The sequence below is a fragment of the Caloenas nicobarica genome, chromosome 21, assembly GCF_036013445.1.
Source record: "Caloenas nicobarica isolate bCalNic1 chromosome 21, bCalNic1.hap1, whole genome shotgun sequence".
Classification (NCBI taxonomy): domain Eukaryota; kingdom Metazoa; phylum Chordata; class Aves; order Columbiformes; family Columbidae; genus Caloenas; species Caloenas nicobarica.
Genome location: NC_088265.1, coordinates 5,472,772 through 5,491,515, shown reverse-complemented (window position 1 = coordinate 5,491,515; position 18,744 = coordinate 5,472,772). Strand labels below are relative to the sequence as shown.

The following is an 18,744-nucleotide window of genomic DNA, read 5'->3' as shown; positions in this document are numbered from 1 at the left end:
GGCGCGGCCGCGCCGCACTGCGCGCTCCCGGGCGGGCGGGTGAGCGCGCCCCGGGAGGAGGCCGGGAGGAAGGCAGGGGCTGGCGGAGAGGGGGCGGGATTCATTAGCGGCGCCGCTAATTAGCAGCCACAGCCCCTTAGCGCGCTGCCGGCCGGCGCCGGCTCTGTCGCCCCCGAAAGTTCCCGCAGGCACGAAAAGCAAAACCGGGGTGAGAAACCAGGAGGGGCCCAGGTTTTAAAGCCCCTCTCGGGATTTTTTGGGCAGGAAAGGATGAGGCTTTGCTGAGCGCTGGGTCACCCGGCTGAGGAGCTGCGGAGGAGCCCCGGGTTACAGCACGTTTTGCTATCCCCTCCGGGGGTGTCTTTGCCAGATTGGGTGTTGCTGAAGAGGAGCAGAAGGTCACAGTGTTGGAGTTTACTGCAGGCAGCCAGGAGCAGGGGAAGAACAAGCTCGCAGGAGCTGGCAAGGACAAAAAGTGTGAGTGCAGCCATTCCTTAATGAGGAAATGCTGATGAACTCAATGAGAGTTGAATGAAACATCTCACCTTGTCAGGGAGCAGCAGGAGTGGGGCTGCTCCCCAAGGAAGGATGAGCTGGAGGTCACTTGGGCACAGGCAGTACCATCACTGCAGCAGGCTGCCCAGGGAGGTTGTGGAGTCTCCTTCTCTGCAGACATTCCAACCCACCTGGACACCTTCCTGTGGAACCTCATCTGGATGTTCCTGCTCCGGCGGGGGGATTGGACTGGATGAGCTTTTGAGGTCCCTTCCAATCCCTGACATTCTGTGATCACCAGCCAGGGAGCTGGGCCAGGTTGGCAGAGGTGGGATTAACAGGAGCCACGGACAGCCCTAGGCAAGGTGAGATGATGAACGAGGTTCTGGGTCCAGCCAAGGTCTTCAATCAGGAGCAGCAGGAGATGGGACTGCAGGCAGGAGTAGCTGCACATTTGAGGTCCACAGGTGAGATCAGGTTGGAGGAAAGTTACCTGCAAACTAGGTCTGAAGTCTGTCCATAAAATAAAGCCAGGACAGACTTGAAAGCACATCAACCTACAACCTTGCTCAGGCCTGAGCTCAAATGGAGCTCGTGGGCCATGGGCAGGAAGTGTGGGAGGAGGTCCCAGGTGAGGCTGGTCAGGGCAATTAGGGGATATTGATGCCCTCAGAAGTCTGGAAGACCTGTAGCAGTGAGGGAAGCAGAACCTTGGGTTGACTGCTTGAGTGTTCAGCCTTTCCTCAGCCAGCACAGCTTGTGCCCAGCTCCCTGCTGGGGGACTGGCCATCTAGAGTCTTCAGTGGGAGAGGTAGGACCTGGCCCAGCCCTCAGGAGCAATTTTCTGCGTCATTGGGACTGGAGGGGAGCAGGAGAAAGAGGCAGCAATGCAACAGGGGAATGTAACTGTGGAGAAGTCAATCAGGATGGAGCTGCTCCTGGGTGCTGCTCATCCCCATTCCTTTGGACAGGGTGACAGAAGAGGAAGAGGGTTTTGCTCATGTTGAGGAGGTTGTTAAACAGAGAAGAGTTTTTAGTGCTCTAAGGTTGAACTTCTGTGGATCTACACATGAGTAAGAAACCCAACAAGTGGTGCTGAGCAGGTGGGGGAGCGTTAGTGTGGTTTGGGGGTGTTGTGTTAAGACAATTTAGCAGAAGTTAAGCCCTGTGCAAGGCAGCTAGGCTGAACTCCTGAGTGATGCAAATAATCTCAGGTTGGCACTGTAAGTCTAATTGTGCTCGGAGACCAGCGTGGTGCAGAGATTAATAGTATAGTATATAGCGTAAGTCTGAGTGCACTAACATTGAATTTGCACTATTAGATTCACGAATAGTGCAGGCCACTTGCGATCACTGAATCTATGCACTGCACAGATTCACAAATAGTATAATATATACTATAGGTCTGGTGCATTCAATGGGAAATTCTCGGGACTAGATCCACAAATAATGAGCTTTATTAAAGAAACAGGTGCAAGTTCTTTTAGATGCTGTTGATAAACACACTGTCTGCAAAAATACACTTTAGTTGAAATAAGATGTTATTTGCAAGAAATAAGTATTGATACCATATATCTATAAATTCTAAAATGACTATATAGCGCTATTATTGTGATTACAAATACAGGCTTGAAGTCTAAGTGTCCTGGGGAAAACATGGTATAACTAAGTGTGCAAATCTTACCCAAGAGCGTCCTTCTGAGGGCAGGGAAGATAGGCTCAGCCTAGCTGATCCCAGGCTCAGTCCTGTTATGTTGTTCCCTTGACTTGTCAGTGATGGTGTCTTCCCCCCACCCTTCCTCTATTGTTAGGGTATTTTGGATATTTTCTACGTTAAGGTGGAGCTTGAGTGACTCTAGTCATACATACCTTTGTTGTGGATTGGTTTAAAAAGTCCTCGCTTCCCTTTTTAAGGTAAAAACCTCACTACCCATGCTTGAAGGCTGGAAGCAGGTATCCTTTGAGATGGAGGTGTGTTTTGGAATTATAATGAGCAAAGTTCATCTATCAGAAAATTTTCTGGCTCAGTAACTAGCACTTTGGACAGAAATGAATATTTATCCTTTTTAATTGGCAGTAGCTATAGCTTATCTTCAAAACTGACAGCAGCTGAACCATCTGGTTATAACACCTGTGCCTCATCAACAGGCCCGGCCATGATATCTTCATATCACTCCGCCCCCCCGTATCTTTTAATTGATACTACAGTGAGCTTTGTCAGGTGCTACCAATTAAGAATGCAGGCCAGGTGTGTGGGGTGAAACCACAGAGCAGATTTCTTCCTCTCTGTGCAGCTGCCTTACATGCTGAAGACGTGGCTATAGCTTTATTCTCAATAAGTGTATCCTTAATAATTAGTTTCAATAAGGGGTGCATGGATGAATTAATGAGGTTTTTGTTTCCTCCCCCTTCGTACCAGGCAGCAGTCAGGGCTCTGCCAACCCAGGGCAGTGCTTTGCTGTTGTGATAATCTCCTGGTTAAGCAATTTGCCCGATGAGACTTAGATGAGGCATAGAAAAGGGGTTTCTGCTGCTGGGACACAGTGTTTTGTAGGTTGTAGTGGTTAACCAGAAGTGGGAATTTGCATGTTGCCTCATTAAAGGACGTGTAGCCAAGTGTGTGACTCTCCAGGGACACCCTGATCCCTGGGGATTTACTAACAGCTAAAATATGATACTTGGGGAAATCTTCCCCAAGTCTCTGAGCCCTTGGGGTCTGTGTGACTCCATGTTAATCGTATTTACGTGTCCTCTTACTCCACTGGCATCAGTCATTTGGCAGGTTTTTGGCTCCAAAGCTTGTCTGTGCCATGTGCGCTGTCTGAACTTGAGCTGAACCAGGCTGCAAGTGCAAATAAAGCACAACTGTGATGAAGAAATCCTATTTTAATCTGGGAGAAAGAAGCTGCCCAGGGCAGCTGCTGGGGTTTCCAGGAGGCCTCCAGTTCAAATTCTTCTCCTGGTCCTTTACCTGCCCCTCCAGGGAGGGGAAGATGCTAGTGGAAGCTGTTTTGGTGTGGGAGGAAACACTTGGTGGAGCTTGTGCAGCTGGAGACTTGAGCAATTAATTTGGGAAGCTATTCCTGCTAAACAGGGCTCAGAGGCAGCTGTTGATAACGTATTCTGTAGGTCTGCATGTCATCAAATTTCAAATTACTTTGCTGTATGTTGCTAGAACTAGAGCAAACGTGTATTTTTAAGGCTTCTGTCTTGTTCTGGACATGACTGCCATGTGGGGCAGGGGGGTCGTTCCTACAGAAACACTCAGTATAAAGCCCTCGGTGCACGTTTGGGGTGTCTGGAACTGAAGCCCGTGTGGGGCTCAACCTCGGGAGCCGCATCAGGGGCTGGAGCACCATGTTACAGCAAGAGGGACAAGCAGGTGGCTCTTGGGTTGGAGACTCTGGAGGGAGTACGAGGAACATCAGGGCTACGAGGACATGAGTGGTGCTCTGCTCTGTGCTTAAGAGTCAGCGCTTCCCCTTTGAGCGGGCAGGACATGGGCTGCGTAGTCTGAACTTGTGCAATAGGGATACCCTGCACGTGGGCTCTTGGATGAACCCGTTACCAGCTCAGAAAACTGCCAGGAAGAGGGAAGGAGGAAATTTAGAGCATTTTCCTTGTGGGACACTCGCAGGATAAGGGGCTTTGGGGTCTGTGCAGGTGGAGATCAGCCCCAGCAAGGGAACTGCAGGTGAGAAGGATGAGGCTGGACCTGGCTCCAGGCTGGGGGCTCTGTGCAACTGAAAGGACTTAAATTCAGAGAATCATTTTGGTTGGAAAAGACCCTCAAGATCACTGAGTCCAACTGTTACCCCACCCCTGGCACTGACCCACATCCCTGAGAACCTCATCTCCATCTGTTCAACCCCTCCAGGGATGGTGACTCCACCACTGCCCTGGGCAGCCTGTTCCAATGCCCCACAGCCCTTTGGGGAAGAAATTGTTCCCAAGATCCAACCTCAACCTCCCCGGTGCAACTTGAGGCCATTTCCTCTGGTCCTGGTGCTTGTTCCCTGGGAGCAGAGCCCGACCCCACCCTAGCTCCAAGCTCCTTTCAGGCAGGGGACGGTCACTGCCCTGGGCCTGCGTGCCACACGATTCTCGATGGCACTCCAGGCAGAGCAGGACAAGGGTCTGAGGGAAGCAAAATTGGGTGTGGTGGAAGTGATGAGGAGACAACCCATTAATAACCTTCATTTAATTCTTGCATGACATTGGTGTGTGTAGAAATGTTACAGGCTTGTTTACAATACTGATAACATCTGCATTGCTGTGTGGGTTAATAGCAAAGCCCTTTATGTCAGGTACAATACAATCACTTCATAATTTTTTTAATATAAAATAAATGCTTAGAAATACCAACTGTTATTGCTATTAAATTCCTGAGTTATGCTGAGAACATGTTCTCTTCACCTTCATTAGATGCTCCCTGCTACCAGCAGTGTCTGCTCATCAGTCATGAAGCTCTGCGGTGTGTTATAAAGGGTTTGTCCATGCAAGCTGACAACTGCACACAGGGAAATTTTCTATATAGGAAAAAGGAAAGAAAATTCAATTTAGCTGACTTGCTGCTGTCTTGGTGTGGGCAATTTCAGCAGTAAGATGAAAGACTAAAATGCAGATTGACTCTAGAACTATCAGCCTGGCTGCCAAGCTGCTCTCCAGGACTGACTGGGTTGTTTGCCTTGCAATCCCCACGACTGGGACAGATATTGTGAGTGAAACTGCTTAGTCAGATCATAGAATTATTTTGGTTGGAAAAGACTCTCAAGATCATCAAGTCCAACCATTCCTCCACCCCTGGCACTGCCCCATGGCCCTGAGAACCTCATCTCCGTCTGTCCAACCCCTCCAGGGATGGTGACTCCACCACTGCCCTGGGCAGCCTGTTCCAATGCCCCACAGCCCTTTGGGGAAGAAATTGTTCCCCAGATCCAACCTCAACCTCCCCTGGCGCAACTTGAGGCTGTTTCCTCTGGTCCTGGCGTTTGTTCCTGGGGAGCAGAGCCTGACCCCCCCTGGCTCCAAGCTCCTTTCAGGCAGTTCAGAGATCAGAAGGTCTCCCCTCAGCTCCTGTTCTCCAGGCTGAACCCCCCAGCTCCTTCAGCCGCTCCCATCACGCTTGTGCTCCAGCCCCTTCCCCAGCTCTGTTCCTTTCTCTCAACTCGCTCCAGCACCTCAAGGGCTTTCTTGGCATGGGGGGCCCAAAACTGAACCCAGGATTTGAAGTCAACACTCCCACCCAACTTGGTGTCATCTGCAAACTGTGCTAACACAGCAGGGACAGGTCCTGCTGAGGAAGAGAGGGCTGCTCAGCGCTGTTCATGCTCTTCCAGCCTTGGTGATGGACAATATAATGCAGCGCATCCTGCGTCACTTCAGGCTATTTAGAGCTTGAAGAAGAAGAGCGCTTAATGGTAACTTCACTTTACCTGAAAGTCACGGATATAGGTGAGGAAAAAGCTGAGGAAGGAGAATGCTAACGACCACTCAGAGACGGTACTGATGATGTGAGCTGTGTAGCCCTGGGGAAAAAAAAAAAAGAAAAAATCAGTATGAAAAGCTCTTCTTGAACCTGCAATGGCACAAAGCTTGTACATGCAACGTCCTGCACCCACAACTGTTCCCTTTGGAGAGCAAAACTTCTGAGCGTATCTGAGCCTCCAAGAAACGTGCAGAACTCAGCAGCAGAGACTGACCAGGAGAACACCTGCTCCTTATGCTTTAAATAAAGGGAAGGGTGCAAAAAACCCTCAAAATCAGCCTGTGTGGTGTTTCCTCCAGTAAGTGCCATACTCCAGGAGTGCCTGGAGAGGAGATGGGCAGAGTTGTGAAGACCTATGAGCCTGTTCTCTGTCCCACCTGGGACCCCGCACCGCCCAGCACTTAATCACTTCTCTGGTAGGTCTGTTACTTGTATCCTTTGGCCTTTTTCTCCTCCTGACCCACCAGATGCCCACCCAGCAGCCATCAGGAACTCTGCTTGGCTGGCATGTGAGATTCATTATTTACAGTTACTGTGTAACAGTGACCAGCACAGACCAGGCCGGCTGGTAGTTTAACAGTTCAATTACTGCCCCCAAGTGAGATTAGTTTAAAATAACACTTCAAGCTGCAACTGTTTTGCTCAGAGCTGTATTACAGCAAGCGGCTGCACGCTGGCTCGAGGGGTAAAGCTCCCTTGGCTTCCCCTGTCCCCGCTGCAGGAGGTGCCCAGATGCATTTGTCACTGCAAATAATGCAGCAGGTTGTTATTCTCTGTTTATTTTCTCCAGTCAATCACTTACTTCTTCCTGTGGGTCCCAGTGCAACTTCTGCACTAGATTCGTTCCGTACAGGCCGCTGTATAAGACAACTGAGGAAACAAACACTGTAAAGAAATATGTTAAGGAAGATTCAAGACCAAGAACGAGCGACTTGGAAATTCCAGACTCGGCTCTGGCCTGTGTCAGGCTGAGGCTGTAGGGAGATCTCTGTGTGTTTTCCACGAGGTCTCCTCAGCGTTACCAGCAGTAATGATGACACGGATGCTTCACATCATTCCCTTCAACTCACTGGTTGTGTTCATCTGGCAGTAACTAGTCCCTTGAAAGGTGAATTCTAATTTAAATTGATTATCTTTGTATGCTGCATCTTGTTTTACCTCCTTGATCAACCGTAGCATCCTTACGAAAACAGTTAAACTATGATCAAATGTGAACACTTACACAGCATTTGGAATTTTTTTAGTGGCATTTTCCAGGCTTTTCAACTTCTCAGTCCCCTTAAATTCCTGATCCGTGGGTTACACGTTGGAACACTACAGCATTTGCAGTAGACAGGGGTAGTAGCTTAGTTCACTAAGGTTTGGTAACTGCCCCAAGACAATGATTCTCCATTTGATCAGAGACCTGGGCTCTTTCTAGGGCGGTTGAAATGTCCATTTTTCAACATCTTACAGAGGCTACATCAGTGCTACTGCCTTTGTAAATGAAACTTGGAGCATTAAGTTATAGAAGATCTGATTTTCATAGGATTAAGATATTAACTTCGTTAATGAGATTAAACATCAAGAGCCTCCTGATGTGGAAGATTAATTTTGGTGATGAACAAGGCTGAACTCACTGGCACAAACATGTCTTTGAAAACCCAGACTTCCAAAGCTTATTAAAAAATTGATGTGAGTGGTCCAGGGAGCTTTGGTTACTGATCTGAATGCCAGATAATAAATTCTCCACTAATTAATATGTGCAGCTTTAGTAGCTGTTAGTTACTTGCCTGAGTTACTACTGCAATGGAGAGAATTTAATCATCGTGATACAAAAACAACCAGCTCCCATCCTCCTCTTGTTACAGAGCGAGTAATTAACTGCTTTGCTCCGTGTTGGCAATTCTGCTGTTTCGCTCCAGGAGAGGATCAGGAGCATTTTTAGGTTTCCTTCTGTCCTCCTGGACCAGTTACAACCATTTCACCTGGGACTTCTGTTGCCATCTTTCCCTTATTACATTATGAACTGCTAATTTAGAAAATACTCTGGCAATTTCCCTTTTCTTCGCCTTCTGTACACATGTATGTATATATTGTTATATCCACAGCTGTCTTTACTTCCCCCTAATTTTGGTTAGACCACGCTGGTTTAGAAACCTCCACAGATTTTGGGTTTGTGGGTTTTTTTGGCAACTGTAAAAGGCTCTTAACCTGCAGCAGTTCATATTGTTCCATTTTAGTCTTCCCCAATTGTATTTGGCTCCTGACCACTCAAAGCTGAAAATCTGCTTCTTTGCTAGCACCAAAAATTTCTGCAATCCTCTAAGTCTCACAGATCATTTCCTTGCTTCGTGTCAAGCCTTCTCAGCACGGAAGGATCCTTCTCGCTTCGTTAGAGATAACCAACCCGTACCTGACTATCGCTTCTCGTCTGACTCGGACAGATTGTATAATCTTGCAGTAGCAGGAGCTCAGCGAGATGCTCCGTCACTTGGAAATGGGGCATCTGGTTTAGTGTCGGTTTTGGTTGCCAGCTTGGAAATAAGTGAAATTGGTGGAGATTAAATCAGTGCCCTTGATTCAGCTGCAGAAGGGACAATATTTAAGCAATGATTTTTGCACTCATGTCTTTGCCATGTAAATTTGAAAGCTTTAGTGTTGTAGTCCTGTTTGATAGAAAGTGAGTCTTAGTTTTCAGAATACAATGTTTAGGTCCATCGGGGCGAGCCGAGGAGCTGCTGCCGTTTGGTTTCCTGATCGTTAAATAAAAGGACTTTCTTTTGGGATGGGTTTGCCTGTATTCCTATAAAGCCCACAGCTGCTTCCAGCACTCAGAATTCACAGTTAAGGGAGGCGATGGATTCCAGAGCTGAGGGAAGGTTGTAGGGAATGCCGGTCAGAAATGCCTCGTCTTCCAAACTCTAGATCAGAGGTCAAACATCTCCTCTGACTCAACCTTGGCAACATGCTCCAGCATTGTCCCTGTGACAAATGCCAGCACTTCAAAGCTGCTCTGGGAGCCGCCAGCAGAGTGCAGCACTGCTGCGCATGGCTTGGTGAGTAGTGTTTCATGCTACATTCTGTTTTAGTTGTACTCAACTATAAAACTTGTGGCAGCATTCCTGTCACCAGGAAACTCCCACTTTTATTTCTCACCTGGCTTCTTTCCCCCTATTAAACCCACCATCTCTTGCGTACTCTTCCCTTTCTCCCCATCCTTCAGAATCTACAGTCAGAGTTCTTTGTGATAAACTCTTATTTTGCCACTTTCAGCTTCCTGTGTGCAGGAGGAAAAGAAAGGAGAAGAGGTGCTAACCATTCCTCTTACCTTTTTTTTTTAATTAGCCAACAATGCACTTGTGGGAGTAACCTGATGGTTCCCTTTTCTCCTAAACTTCCCAGGCTGCAATACAGAATATGAATAAATAGCACAATACACGCTGTACATGTAAAGCTCACGGGCTGCCTGTGGCACAGCCTTTCACATCAGTAGGTTAAATTAACATAGATGCAAATACTGTCATTTGTGAAGGCCGTTCTGTTTTACGGTGCCACTGCACAGCAAAAGGATACTGCTCACAATGCTTGAACAGCACCAGAGCAACACGGTCAGGCGGACCCAAAAGATGTCTTTGCTGTGGACTTCTGGCTGCATCAGGTAGGACAGGACGGTCTGAACCAGCATGTAAACAGCCCCTACTCCGAACGTCAGGCAGGCTCCGAGCACGTGGACGTAGTACAGAATACATTTCTAGGGAAAGAAATTGCTTGTACAGAACCTAGTTTCATTTTAAACTCTGAGAACAATTTTCTTCGGTAAACCTTTGGCACTCTACCCACTCAGCTGCATTCTCACACCCCAAGTGAAGCAGTTCTGGAACTTGCTGGTAACTGGGAGATTTTTTTCATGGAAACCTCACACAGTGTTCGCTGGAAACCAGCACCTGCCAGCTCTGTATTGCTGCTTTTGTTAAGTTCTCATGGGTAAGTCACAGATCACAGCTATATCTTAACTACCAGAATATATACGAGCTTTTCTCATTAGCTGTAACAACAGTAATACAGAAACTGGATGAAGGAACCCGGAGTTGGGCAGGTAATGAGAGTGCCAACAGGTGACCTGCTGAGCAGTTCTATCCCAGGAGTCTGAACATCTCTGAAAAATAATGCAATACAGGGTAAACATGACACAGTTCTAGTACCAAAATTCGGATTAAAAATAATGAGGTTTAGCACTTTTCTGAATTACTCTAGTTTGAATAAGCCTTGTTTGTCAAATTAGTATCTTTGAACACTCAGAGGGAGTAAGGCTGAATCAAGCAGCGATATTTCTTAACTGAAAAAACACTATAGGAGAATCAACTGTCAAACAGTAAAAATCATTAAGACTAGAAGTTATTCCAAGAAAAACAACCCAACTTAAAATTCATGCCCTGAAAAATCACATTGTGTTCAGTCCTTTCCTCTCATCCCTGGTAAGCACAGAAGACAGAAACTAAAAAGTCTTGTTATCTTGCTAATTGTGCAATGTGGGGCCTGGCAGCCTCCCTGCACTCTGGTCCTGCAGGTGGTTTATTCTATGCCCTAAAGCAAGAGACTCCGTGTATTTTATTGAGCAACTACTTGGATTTGGAGTCACCTTTTCCTGACTATCTCCATGTGCACCTGATGTGCACAAATGAATTTGAAGTGCTGCATCCACAACAGTATAACAGAGGTGGAAATTTAAATAGCGATAAGCAAGTTGCAAAAGTGCGTGCTCCAAAATCGTGCGCTGCTCTGTTATGAGGTGTTGCCAGAGAAAAGTCTTTGTCCTATATTTTTTTTCCTCTGACCCCCCTGCTTTAGCAGGTGGGTTGGACTAGATGATCTCCAGAGGTCCCTTCCAACCCCAACTGTTCTGTGATTTTTGTGATATGAGAGGAAATCGATAATCACAGCAAGAATAAAGGCACAGTACTGGCTGAATGGGACGAATTAAAAGCTCCCAGAATGAGCCCTGTGCTCAGATTCAATGTTACACAAACTAATTAACAAATTAATATGCACCTCCTAAATTTTGATTATTTTGAAACCTTAAACAGTAGACATACCCTCTCCTGACCAGTGGTGGAGGGAAATCATGGAGTTGGACACAGCCTGGAGGCTTTTGCGTGGTAGGGGAGGCTGTGACCTCTGGGTACGGTTGGGCTCTAGAAAAAAAGTAAATAAATTGAGGCCTCCAAACCAAAAACCCCAAAATGAGCACACTGAGATTTCCAAGACAGCAGTTGCTAAAGCATTTGGAGAGTTGTGCTAGGGGAAAAGATGGGAAAAAGGTGGAGCTTTCCAGGAGCTTTTCCTCTTTGCTTTTCCCTGGCCCTAATCCAGCAGGAGACCAAGGTGCTGCTGCAGCCTCCAGTGGCTAAAGGCACTGACACAAATCCCTCAAATCCAGCTGGTAATTAATATGACGAGGCTGGCAAATGCACAACTGTCTTGCGTGTAACAGCCAACGATGTAGAATGTGGCCCTGCTGACGGTGTGATATCTGAGATATCAGATTTTTTTTTTTGAGGGGGCAAAGTATTGAGGAGGAAAAAAAATAGAAGCACTGAGATGGAGAAATTAAAAATCTGGTTAACATCGCAGTGTTTTTAATAATTGTGCAGGTTTAAAGGAAAATACACCTAAGAAGGCGATTTTTCAGAGCGGGACTTGTTGTGGGGTTGGGTGTTTTTGTTGGCTTTACTTCTAGTTGTCATAGTATTTGACTATTTGATACGTGATTCTCTGGAGTTAAAACAAAATATAGTTGTGGTCTTTTCATCTGGAGCTGGTGCTTTCAGATCCCCTCTAAGGGGATCCAAGAAGAGTTTGCTTTCTGCAAAACTTACAGGTTTCTTAATGTTTTGGAATTTCATGACTGGCTGCTCACAAGTCCCAGTGGATAGAGCAAATAAGAAGTGAGTACGAAATTCCAACCCAAAACTTTTTTTTGGTGGTTTTCTGTAGGGAATTTGACAAAACATTTGCCCCCAAAAGTTTTGCTTTCAGTAAAACCGCTGTTTTATCAGATATCTCAGTAAACAAACAAACCCTGGACAGCTTCAGAACATTGCAAGCAAAGCACAAACCTGGAAATTTGCAATAATGCAAAGTCCAAAACAGCTCATCAATCCCAGCATAAGGCCAATCTTGTTAAGCTTGATGATCTTAGATTTGTCTGGATTCAAAGCATAAACTTGTTTATAACGGACATACATGGTAGCCAGGCCTGTAAACGAAGAACCCAAATGCAGTAAGATTTTCAGCTGATGAGTAGATTGTCCTTTTTTAATTAAAAATATGCTGAGTGACAGAGGCAACTATTTAAAACACAAAAACTGTCTTGTGACTGAAATGGGAAAGCTGAGAATCTAGAAGTCAAAACTGAAATAATATAATGGTAAACAAGTCAACTTACTAGATTTTTCAGATCTCTTTCACTTGAAACACCTACTAGATTATATTTCCCCCTCTCTGTAATTGCAGAACAATGTGACTACCTTGAATTTGCACTTCCATTTCTTTTACTATTCGTTGGATTTTTTAAAACACACTTTCAGCCTTCTGGAATCTGCAACTGTCATGCTGGCTTTGTGGAGAACTTCCCTCACACACGCTTTCCTCTGAATTGCTTGAGAGAATTAAGATTCATTGCTTAGAATTTAGTTTTTGACTGAGAATTACGGGCTGTCTAATGATCTGAATGAGGAAATTAAATTGTTTAAAACTGTGTGCATTCCAGAACTGTCTGCAGTTCGCCAAGGACAGCTTTCTATACTCACCCAAGAAAGCCGAAATATTTAACATGATCCCAAATATGCATCTTTCAGGTGGTATTGTCCCTGTATCACTGGAAGAGATAAATGAAGTAATACGTATCTATCTATACTAGAAATACTTGCAACACAACTTTACTTATTACAAAGGAACCATAAGAAAAAGGTTTGAAAAAACCCTTCAGATATTTTTCACTGAATTTTTCATTACTCAAGCTATACTATGCTAGTGTCTGTAGAAATAAGCCTGGTAAAGACACGCTATCCTTAGAACAAGGAATGACTTGATTTTGATTCCATAAAAGGTGAATAAAGAGTATGAGAACTGGAAAAAAGGAAGAATCTGGAAAGACCAGCACTAAAGTCATATGTTCAGCTTTGATGTGATGGAGTTGGGAATATAGATGATAGTATGGATTGACTGGTACAACCACACCTGGTGACAGCACGACGTGTTACTCTGAACAGCAGGTTGGAGATGCACCCCCAGCTTTCTCATTCTTCATCATTTTAAGGATACATTCACAGAGCCACAACTTAAAGGCTAGACTTTTGCACAAACCCAGCTTTAAATAGAGTTACAAATAACTATAAAGAGCTAGAACTGGAGGTGTTAGGTAAGAACTGCTGCTTAAAGTTTGGCATAGGGGAAGAAATCACAGGAGTGAGAGGCCAGTTTGACGCTACAATATGGTGCGAACGTCACTGACCTGATGTAGGGCACCAGCGGGTCGACGTGGTGTAGGACAATTGCGGTGATGTATGAAAACACAAACGATGCAGCTGACCAAACCACCAAAGCCACAGGCAAGACGGAGAGGCCTTGCTGAAACCACCACATTTCAGTGTTGGCTTCTAACTCCAGACACTGTGAGGAATCAAATACAAAGGTTTACTGAGATTTCTCAAAGGTTTTGCTATTTTTGAGGCAAGGTGCCTCAAATCCAGCAATTTGATATTGCTCTCAGTCCTGTCCTGCAAACCCAAAGTGAACATTTGACTTCACGGCACAGAAGCAATCATAAATAAACAGAGATAACATCTGGAAATGTTCCTTCTGAAATTCTTAGGAGATCATAAAAAAAAGAAACCAGTAGTGTCACTTTACTATATGTCTCAGCATTTGTTGCTGCCAGAAGAAAGTCAAATGGGTCACTGTGAATAACTGACTCTATTTTCTTCTTACTCTTGTGTCACAACACCATGTTAGAATTAGTGAGGCTGTCAGAGAATGTGTCCCAGTAGCGACAGCTTAACTGATAGTGGCTGTTGTGGAGCCCCTAATTCCCATTAACAATCCACTGGGCAGACGGGGAGAAAATGACCTAAAATTACTTTAATATCTGCACTCATTTACTACTTGTCATGCTGTGTGACTCAACACTGGTTAAAGAACCTCACAGAGATCTCTCAGTGAGAGCTGCCAACCACAACCTTCAAACTCGAGGGCTACTTACTCCTGCTGGCAGCAGAGCGGCGAGCAGGTTTTTACAAGTGGGAGGAAAAGCTCTGTTTACAGGAGAGTGAAAGGGCTGACTCTACTCACACTGTCCAGTTCTGTAAGTTCCAGCCTAAGAATGCTTCAACTAAGCATAGTTGAAACTGGAGACTGTAAATGGAATGCAAAACAGGAAAAGGTGAAGAGTAAATAATAGAGAGTATAGATCTAAGGGCATCCAGGCAAAGATCAAACAGTATGGGAGAAAAGCAAAATAATGGTAAGACAAAAGAGGAAGGAGTGCAGCAGGGAGAGGTTTTAGGATGGGCATTGCCTAGAGTGTGAGAGACTGAGAAAGAAAAGGAAGAAAGAGATGGAAGCACCAAGACTAGCAAGTCTCATGGGAGGAAAAAAGAACTTGAAATATAAGTGGGTGAATCTTGCAACAGATCAGAGCTGATCAACACCTTTGCATCTCCCTTAGGAGACCTCCGCACTCTTCGGATGTGGATTTGCTGCACTCAGCAGATGTTTGGTCCCAGACAGACCTTTGTCATTCCATGGCATATCTGTTTGCTGACCTTCGCCATCATACGTGTCTAGGAGAGCGTGTGGAAAGCCAGGTTGAGAGATTCATCACATAATGCACAACGAGGACTGGTCCTTTACCAGGAACTGGTCACTGTCTTGTGTCTGTGCTGAGCGCTGGCATGTTCCTGGGAGGTAACAAAAGCCAACTCCAACTGATAACCCTTGCAAAGAATGTGCAATGACATCCTTGTAAAATTAAAGGTTCAGCTGCTTGTAAGGAAGGTGTTTGGTGGCAGAAAAATGTGTCTAACAGGAGATGAAGTGAGTTAGAACAGAGTGACAGAATTAAAGGTGCTTGCTTTCTTACTCTTAAGCTTTCATTTTTAAGCTAAATATACCATTTGTCCTCTACTGTAATGCAATAAAAATTACTGAGGAATATAACTTCACAATCCCATCTTTTGTATGAGTAAATTGGGAATCTGAAAGAGAAATGTGTATTTTGCACTGTGTTCTCTGTTATTGATGTCACGAGCCTGGGCCTGTAAATCAAAACTTCAAGCAGTCAGTCTGAGGCTTAGATTTTACTTTTCCTTTAGCATTTAAATGTTAATTGCACCTTAACTTTATTTCTGAGCTAATAGATTTTTGCCTGAAAACAAACAAATGAACAATATGGCACATACCTGAGAACAAGGGCATCAGAAGAAATGTCACCTCAAGGGGAATCCAAAGTCATCTTTGTGGTGAAGTTCCACATTTGCTTCATTTTCTGTTTTTCTAAATACTGGAGATATAAAGGAAAATAATCAAGATGTGAGGTATTCCTATATCTCTTACTCTACAGTATTTATTTTCCTTCTTAGCTTCTTCTATTAGTTACTGCTGCTGACTGGATGTTGGATTAGAAGGACTGTTGGCCTGACACAATGTTTTTCCTATGTTCCAAGTGGTTTAAGGAGTGAAACTTGTGCATAGTGGGATGATAGAAATGCAGAAAAACAGGAAGTTAAGACTTTTTGATGTATAGGACTTGCCTACACAAAGATTTAACTTGAAATGAGAACCTTTCAACAGAAAAAAAAAAAAGAATGAAGCTGTTTTAATGCAATTAAAACCTGTGCCTATGATCGCTGCTTTCATGTAGGGAAGAGGATAGAGCATGGAGTCTTCCCGTTTCATTGTGGATGAGCATCCCAGGGTGATGCTGATGCTAAATTAAATATGTGGCAGGAAAGGCGCTGAAGCAACCTGAATTTAATCTTCTGTTTACATGAGCAGCTGCCATTTCCACACACTGGAGAAGTCATCAGAGAGGAGACACCATGCTATGTTCCTGTCCGCTGGCGATATTCCTAAACTTGCACAGATGTTGGCAGTGTTCATCTGTTGGCATTATTTTCCTGCCTATGCAGATTAATTTACCTGGATTTAGGTGAGGTTAGCAAAGCAGAACAACTATTCCCAGTTTCCCCCCGGATATTGCTCTTCTCGCTCTCTGCGACTGCCTGAAAGGAGGTTGGAGCCAGGGGGGCTCAGGCTCTGCTCCCAAGGAGTAAGCACCAGGACGAGAGGAAACGGCCTCAAGTTGCACCAGGGGAGGTTGAGGTTGGATCTTGGCAACAATTTATTGTCGGAAAGGGCTGTCAGGCATTGGAACAGGCTGCCCAGGGCAGTGGTGGAGCGGTGTGGCAGCTTCAGCTGAACCTGAGAGCTCTGGAGAGACACAACTTCTGACTGTGACTGTAGCTGCAGGCTGGTGCATCCCAGCTGTGCGAGGATGAGAGCTGCTTTGGGCTCTGCCAGAAAACTGCATCTCTGCTCCTCTTATTTTCAGAGACATAAACCCCTGACTACTCCTACACGTTTTGTTCTGTAATTTTTTTCCCCACTAAATTCTCTATCTTAGCTCTGTCAAGATCTTCCCCGAATTCTTCTCATCTCCCTTCATCTTCCTTCCAAATTTAGTTTTCAAGAGAAATCAAGTCTGTTTTCACGCAGACCGTATGTACCAAACATGGGCTCTGTTCTGTACATTTAAGGTGCCGTTTACTCGAGGCTGTTCCAAACTTTGCAGCACTGCAGAGACACCGTGTCTCTGCCAGCTCACAAGGCTCTGAACATGGAGCATCTGGGCAAGCTCAGGCGCATAAAGAGGCATCGCAAGTCACCGGGAGGAAATTACCTCGCAATTTGCCAGCTGGAAGGTCCTGAAATAATTTATTATTAACACCTCATCCTGTCCTATTGTTTTCAACAGCGAGCAAGAAAACACACTCAGCCTCCTTGGTTTTTTTCACAAGGTCCTTTGCCAACTGATTATACAACAGCAAAGGCTAACGTCTCTTTTCCACAAAACTGCAATTTTCTTTAACATTTATCCTGATCTGTAGGCACTTTTGTGTCCTAAGGGGGTTTTTAAGCCCCAGATTAAGTATCACAGATCTTTCCTGCAATAGCCATTATCAAGAGCAACTCAAGGAAGTGTTTCAAAACCAAAGATTTTAACCATCCCCGAGGTTTTTATTTAAACGCAGGAAGTGCGCAGCAGCGTTCCACACTACACATGAAAACGAAAGGTGGCCAAGGCCAGTAACAGCAGCAAGTTAATGTTAACTAGAGTGCTAACGCTGAGAAGGCGGTCGAAAGTACAAGTGGAAAAGGGAAATTTCTAAATTAACGCTGATATCCTGATTGTCAACCTGCCCCGTCCCTGCTCTCTCAGCAAGATAAAGCTGCACTAAGGGATACTCCCTTTTTTTTCTCCAGTCAAATCCACAGATGCCGTGCTGAAGGAAGACAAAGCAATTTGCGGTGCGCACTCCTAAGCAAACACGAAGGTTGGGCAGGGCTGAGTCAGAAAGTGACTGAACGTGTCCATTTGCACAACTTATCAGAGTCAAACTGATAACAACGGTTAAAGGTTGCTAATCCTCAGAGGAAGAGAAACAAGTAAGTAGGAAATGTGTCACCTTTGTTGTTCCCACTGCAGGGTAATGACGGATGACTCATTTTGAGCGTTTTCTTGGGACAGACACCAAAAGTCTGCATTAAATCTTTTGGATATGGGGGTGAGGTTCCAGAGAGCTGAGGATCTTTACGCCCCGGCTGAGCCCCTGTTACCCAGTGGGGGAAGCAGCAGGATGGCCCGGCACCAAACCAAACACAAAACCTCGTGACACGAGGGTGTCCTGACGCCCGGTTTAGAAACCTGGCCCGTCCCCAGCATGTCCTGTGGCTCCCGAGGAGCTCGGTGTCCGCGCTACCTGTCAGTCCGACCTGTCTAACCAGGGAAATCATCTAAAAATACACATCCTCGAACAGGGGAATCGAAGGTACCGCAAGGGAGAGAGGCTGGAGGTGCCTGGGGGGTGTTCAGGGAGAGGGGAAAGGCACCAGGATTTGGGGAAAGTTTAGAGGAGCGGCTGGGCAGGAAGGAGGAGCTGGAGGGGGAAAGGAAGGGGAGCTGGTGGGGGAAAGGACGGGGAGCTGGTGGGGGAAAGGATGGGGAGCTGGTGGGGGAAAGGACGGGGAGCTGGTGGGGGAAAGGACGGGGAGCTGGTGGGGGAAAGGACGGGGAGCTGGTGGGGAGAGGGGAGGCCTAAGGGCAGAAGGTGGAAGGACAGGCAGGCTCGATGGGGTCACTGGGAGCCATGGTGGGGTCGCTGCGGCAGCAGGGACAGTGATGGGGGTCACTAGGGCTGCCGGGGGGGACACGAAATGGGGTGACCGGGGTGGCTGTTAGGGGAGGGAGGGGGGATACCTGAGGTAACTGGGGGTCTCTAGGGGCGCGGCGGGAGGGCGGTCAGGGCTGAGGGCGGGGGGAAGGCGGAGGCCGGCGCTGACACTCGCGGGACACCGGAGGGTCGCTGAGGGGAGAACCGGGGAGGTGACGGGAGGGGCGGACGAGGCCGCGGCGGTGACTGCCCCCCCGCCCCCACATTTACCTCAGCCGCTCCCGCGCTGTCCCCGCGCCGGCCTCGCGCCGCCCCGCCCCTCTCCGCCCG

General features: G+C 46.3%; 2 protein-coding genes across 7 annotated transcripts in view; one reads left to right on the top strand and one right to left on the bottom strand.

Moving 5' to 3' along the window:
* Window positions 1-4,681: 4,681 nt before the first annotated feature.
* DRAM2 (DNA damage regulated autophagy modulator 2) lies at window positions 4,682-18,734 on the bottom strand. 4 transcript variants are annotated; one of them, XM_065649540.1, is made up of 10 exons: window positions 18,685-18,708; window positions 18,501-18,606; window positions 15,424-15,524; window positions 13,479-13,636; window positions 12,775-12,842; window positions 12,082-12,221; window positions 9,539-9,716; window positions 6,786-6,868; window positions 5,931-6,023; window positions 4,682-5,024 (listed from the first exon to the last, which is right to left on the bottom strand). In XM_065649540.1, the coding sequence occupies exons 4-10, from the start codon at window positions 13,607-13,609 to the stop codon at window positions 4,917-4,919; spliced, it is 801 nt and encodes a 266-aa protein (XP_065505612.1). In that variant the 5' UTR covers window positions 13,610-13,636; window positions 15,424-15,524; window positions 18,501-18,606; window positions 18,685-18,708; the 3' UTR covers window positions 4,682-4,916. The 4 variants fall into 4 exon arrangements, with proteins under 4 accessions (XP_065505612.1, XP_065505611.1, XP_065505613.1 ...); XM_065649539.1 differs by lacking the exon at window positions 18,501-18,606 and having other exon boundaries at window positions 18,685-18,734; XM_065649541.1 differs by lacking the exons at window positions 12,775-12,842; window positions 13,479-13,636; window positions 18,501-18,606 and having other exon boundaries at window positions 18,685-18,734.
* CEPT1 (choline/ethanolamine phosphotransferase 1) overlaps window positions 17,669-18,744 on the top strand; it is a 31,842-nt gene continuing 30,766 nt past the window's right edge. Inside the window, exon 1 of one of the 3 annotated variants that reach the window (XM_065649537.1) lies at window positions 17,669-17,689. The gene's annotated coding sequence lies outside the window, so the exon portion shown is untranslated. Of the gene's footprint in view, window positions 17,690-17,921; window positions 18,073-18,744 lie in introns of those variants that run through there. The other 2 variants (XM_065649538.1, XM_065649535.1) reach the window with 2 other exon arrangements.

What these genes read in the sequence shown, in the direction of transcription:
- DRAM2 (XM_065649539.1), bottom strand. Translation starts at nt 13,609, where the DNA reads ATGTGGTGGTTTCAGCAAGGCCTCTCCGTCTTGCCTGTGGCTTTGGTG. An exon ending in GCATTATTGCAAATTTCCAG is followed by an intron (nt 9,717 to 12,081) that starts GTTTGTGCTTTG and finishes TTCTTTCCCTAG; the next exon opens with AAATGTATTCTGTACTACGT. An exon ending in CCTATATCCGTGACTTTCAG is followed by an intron (nt 5,025 to 5,930) that starts GTAAAGTGAAGT and finishes TTTCCTATATAG; the next exon opens with AAAATTTCCCTGTGTGCAGT.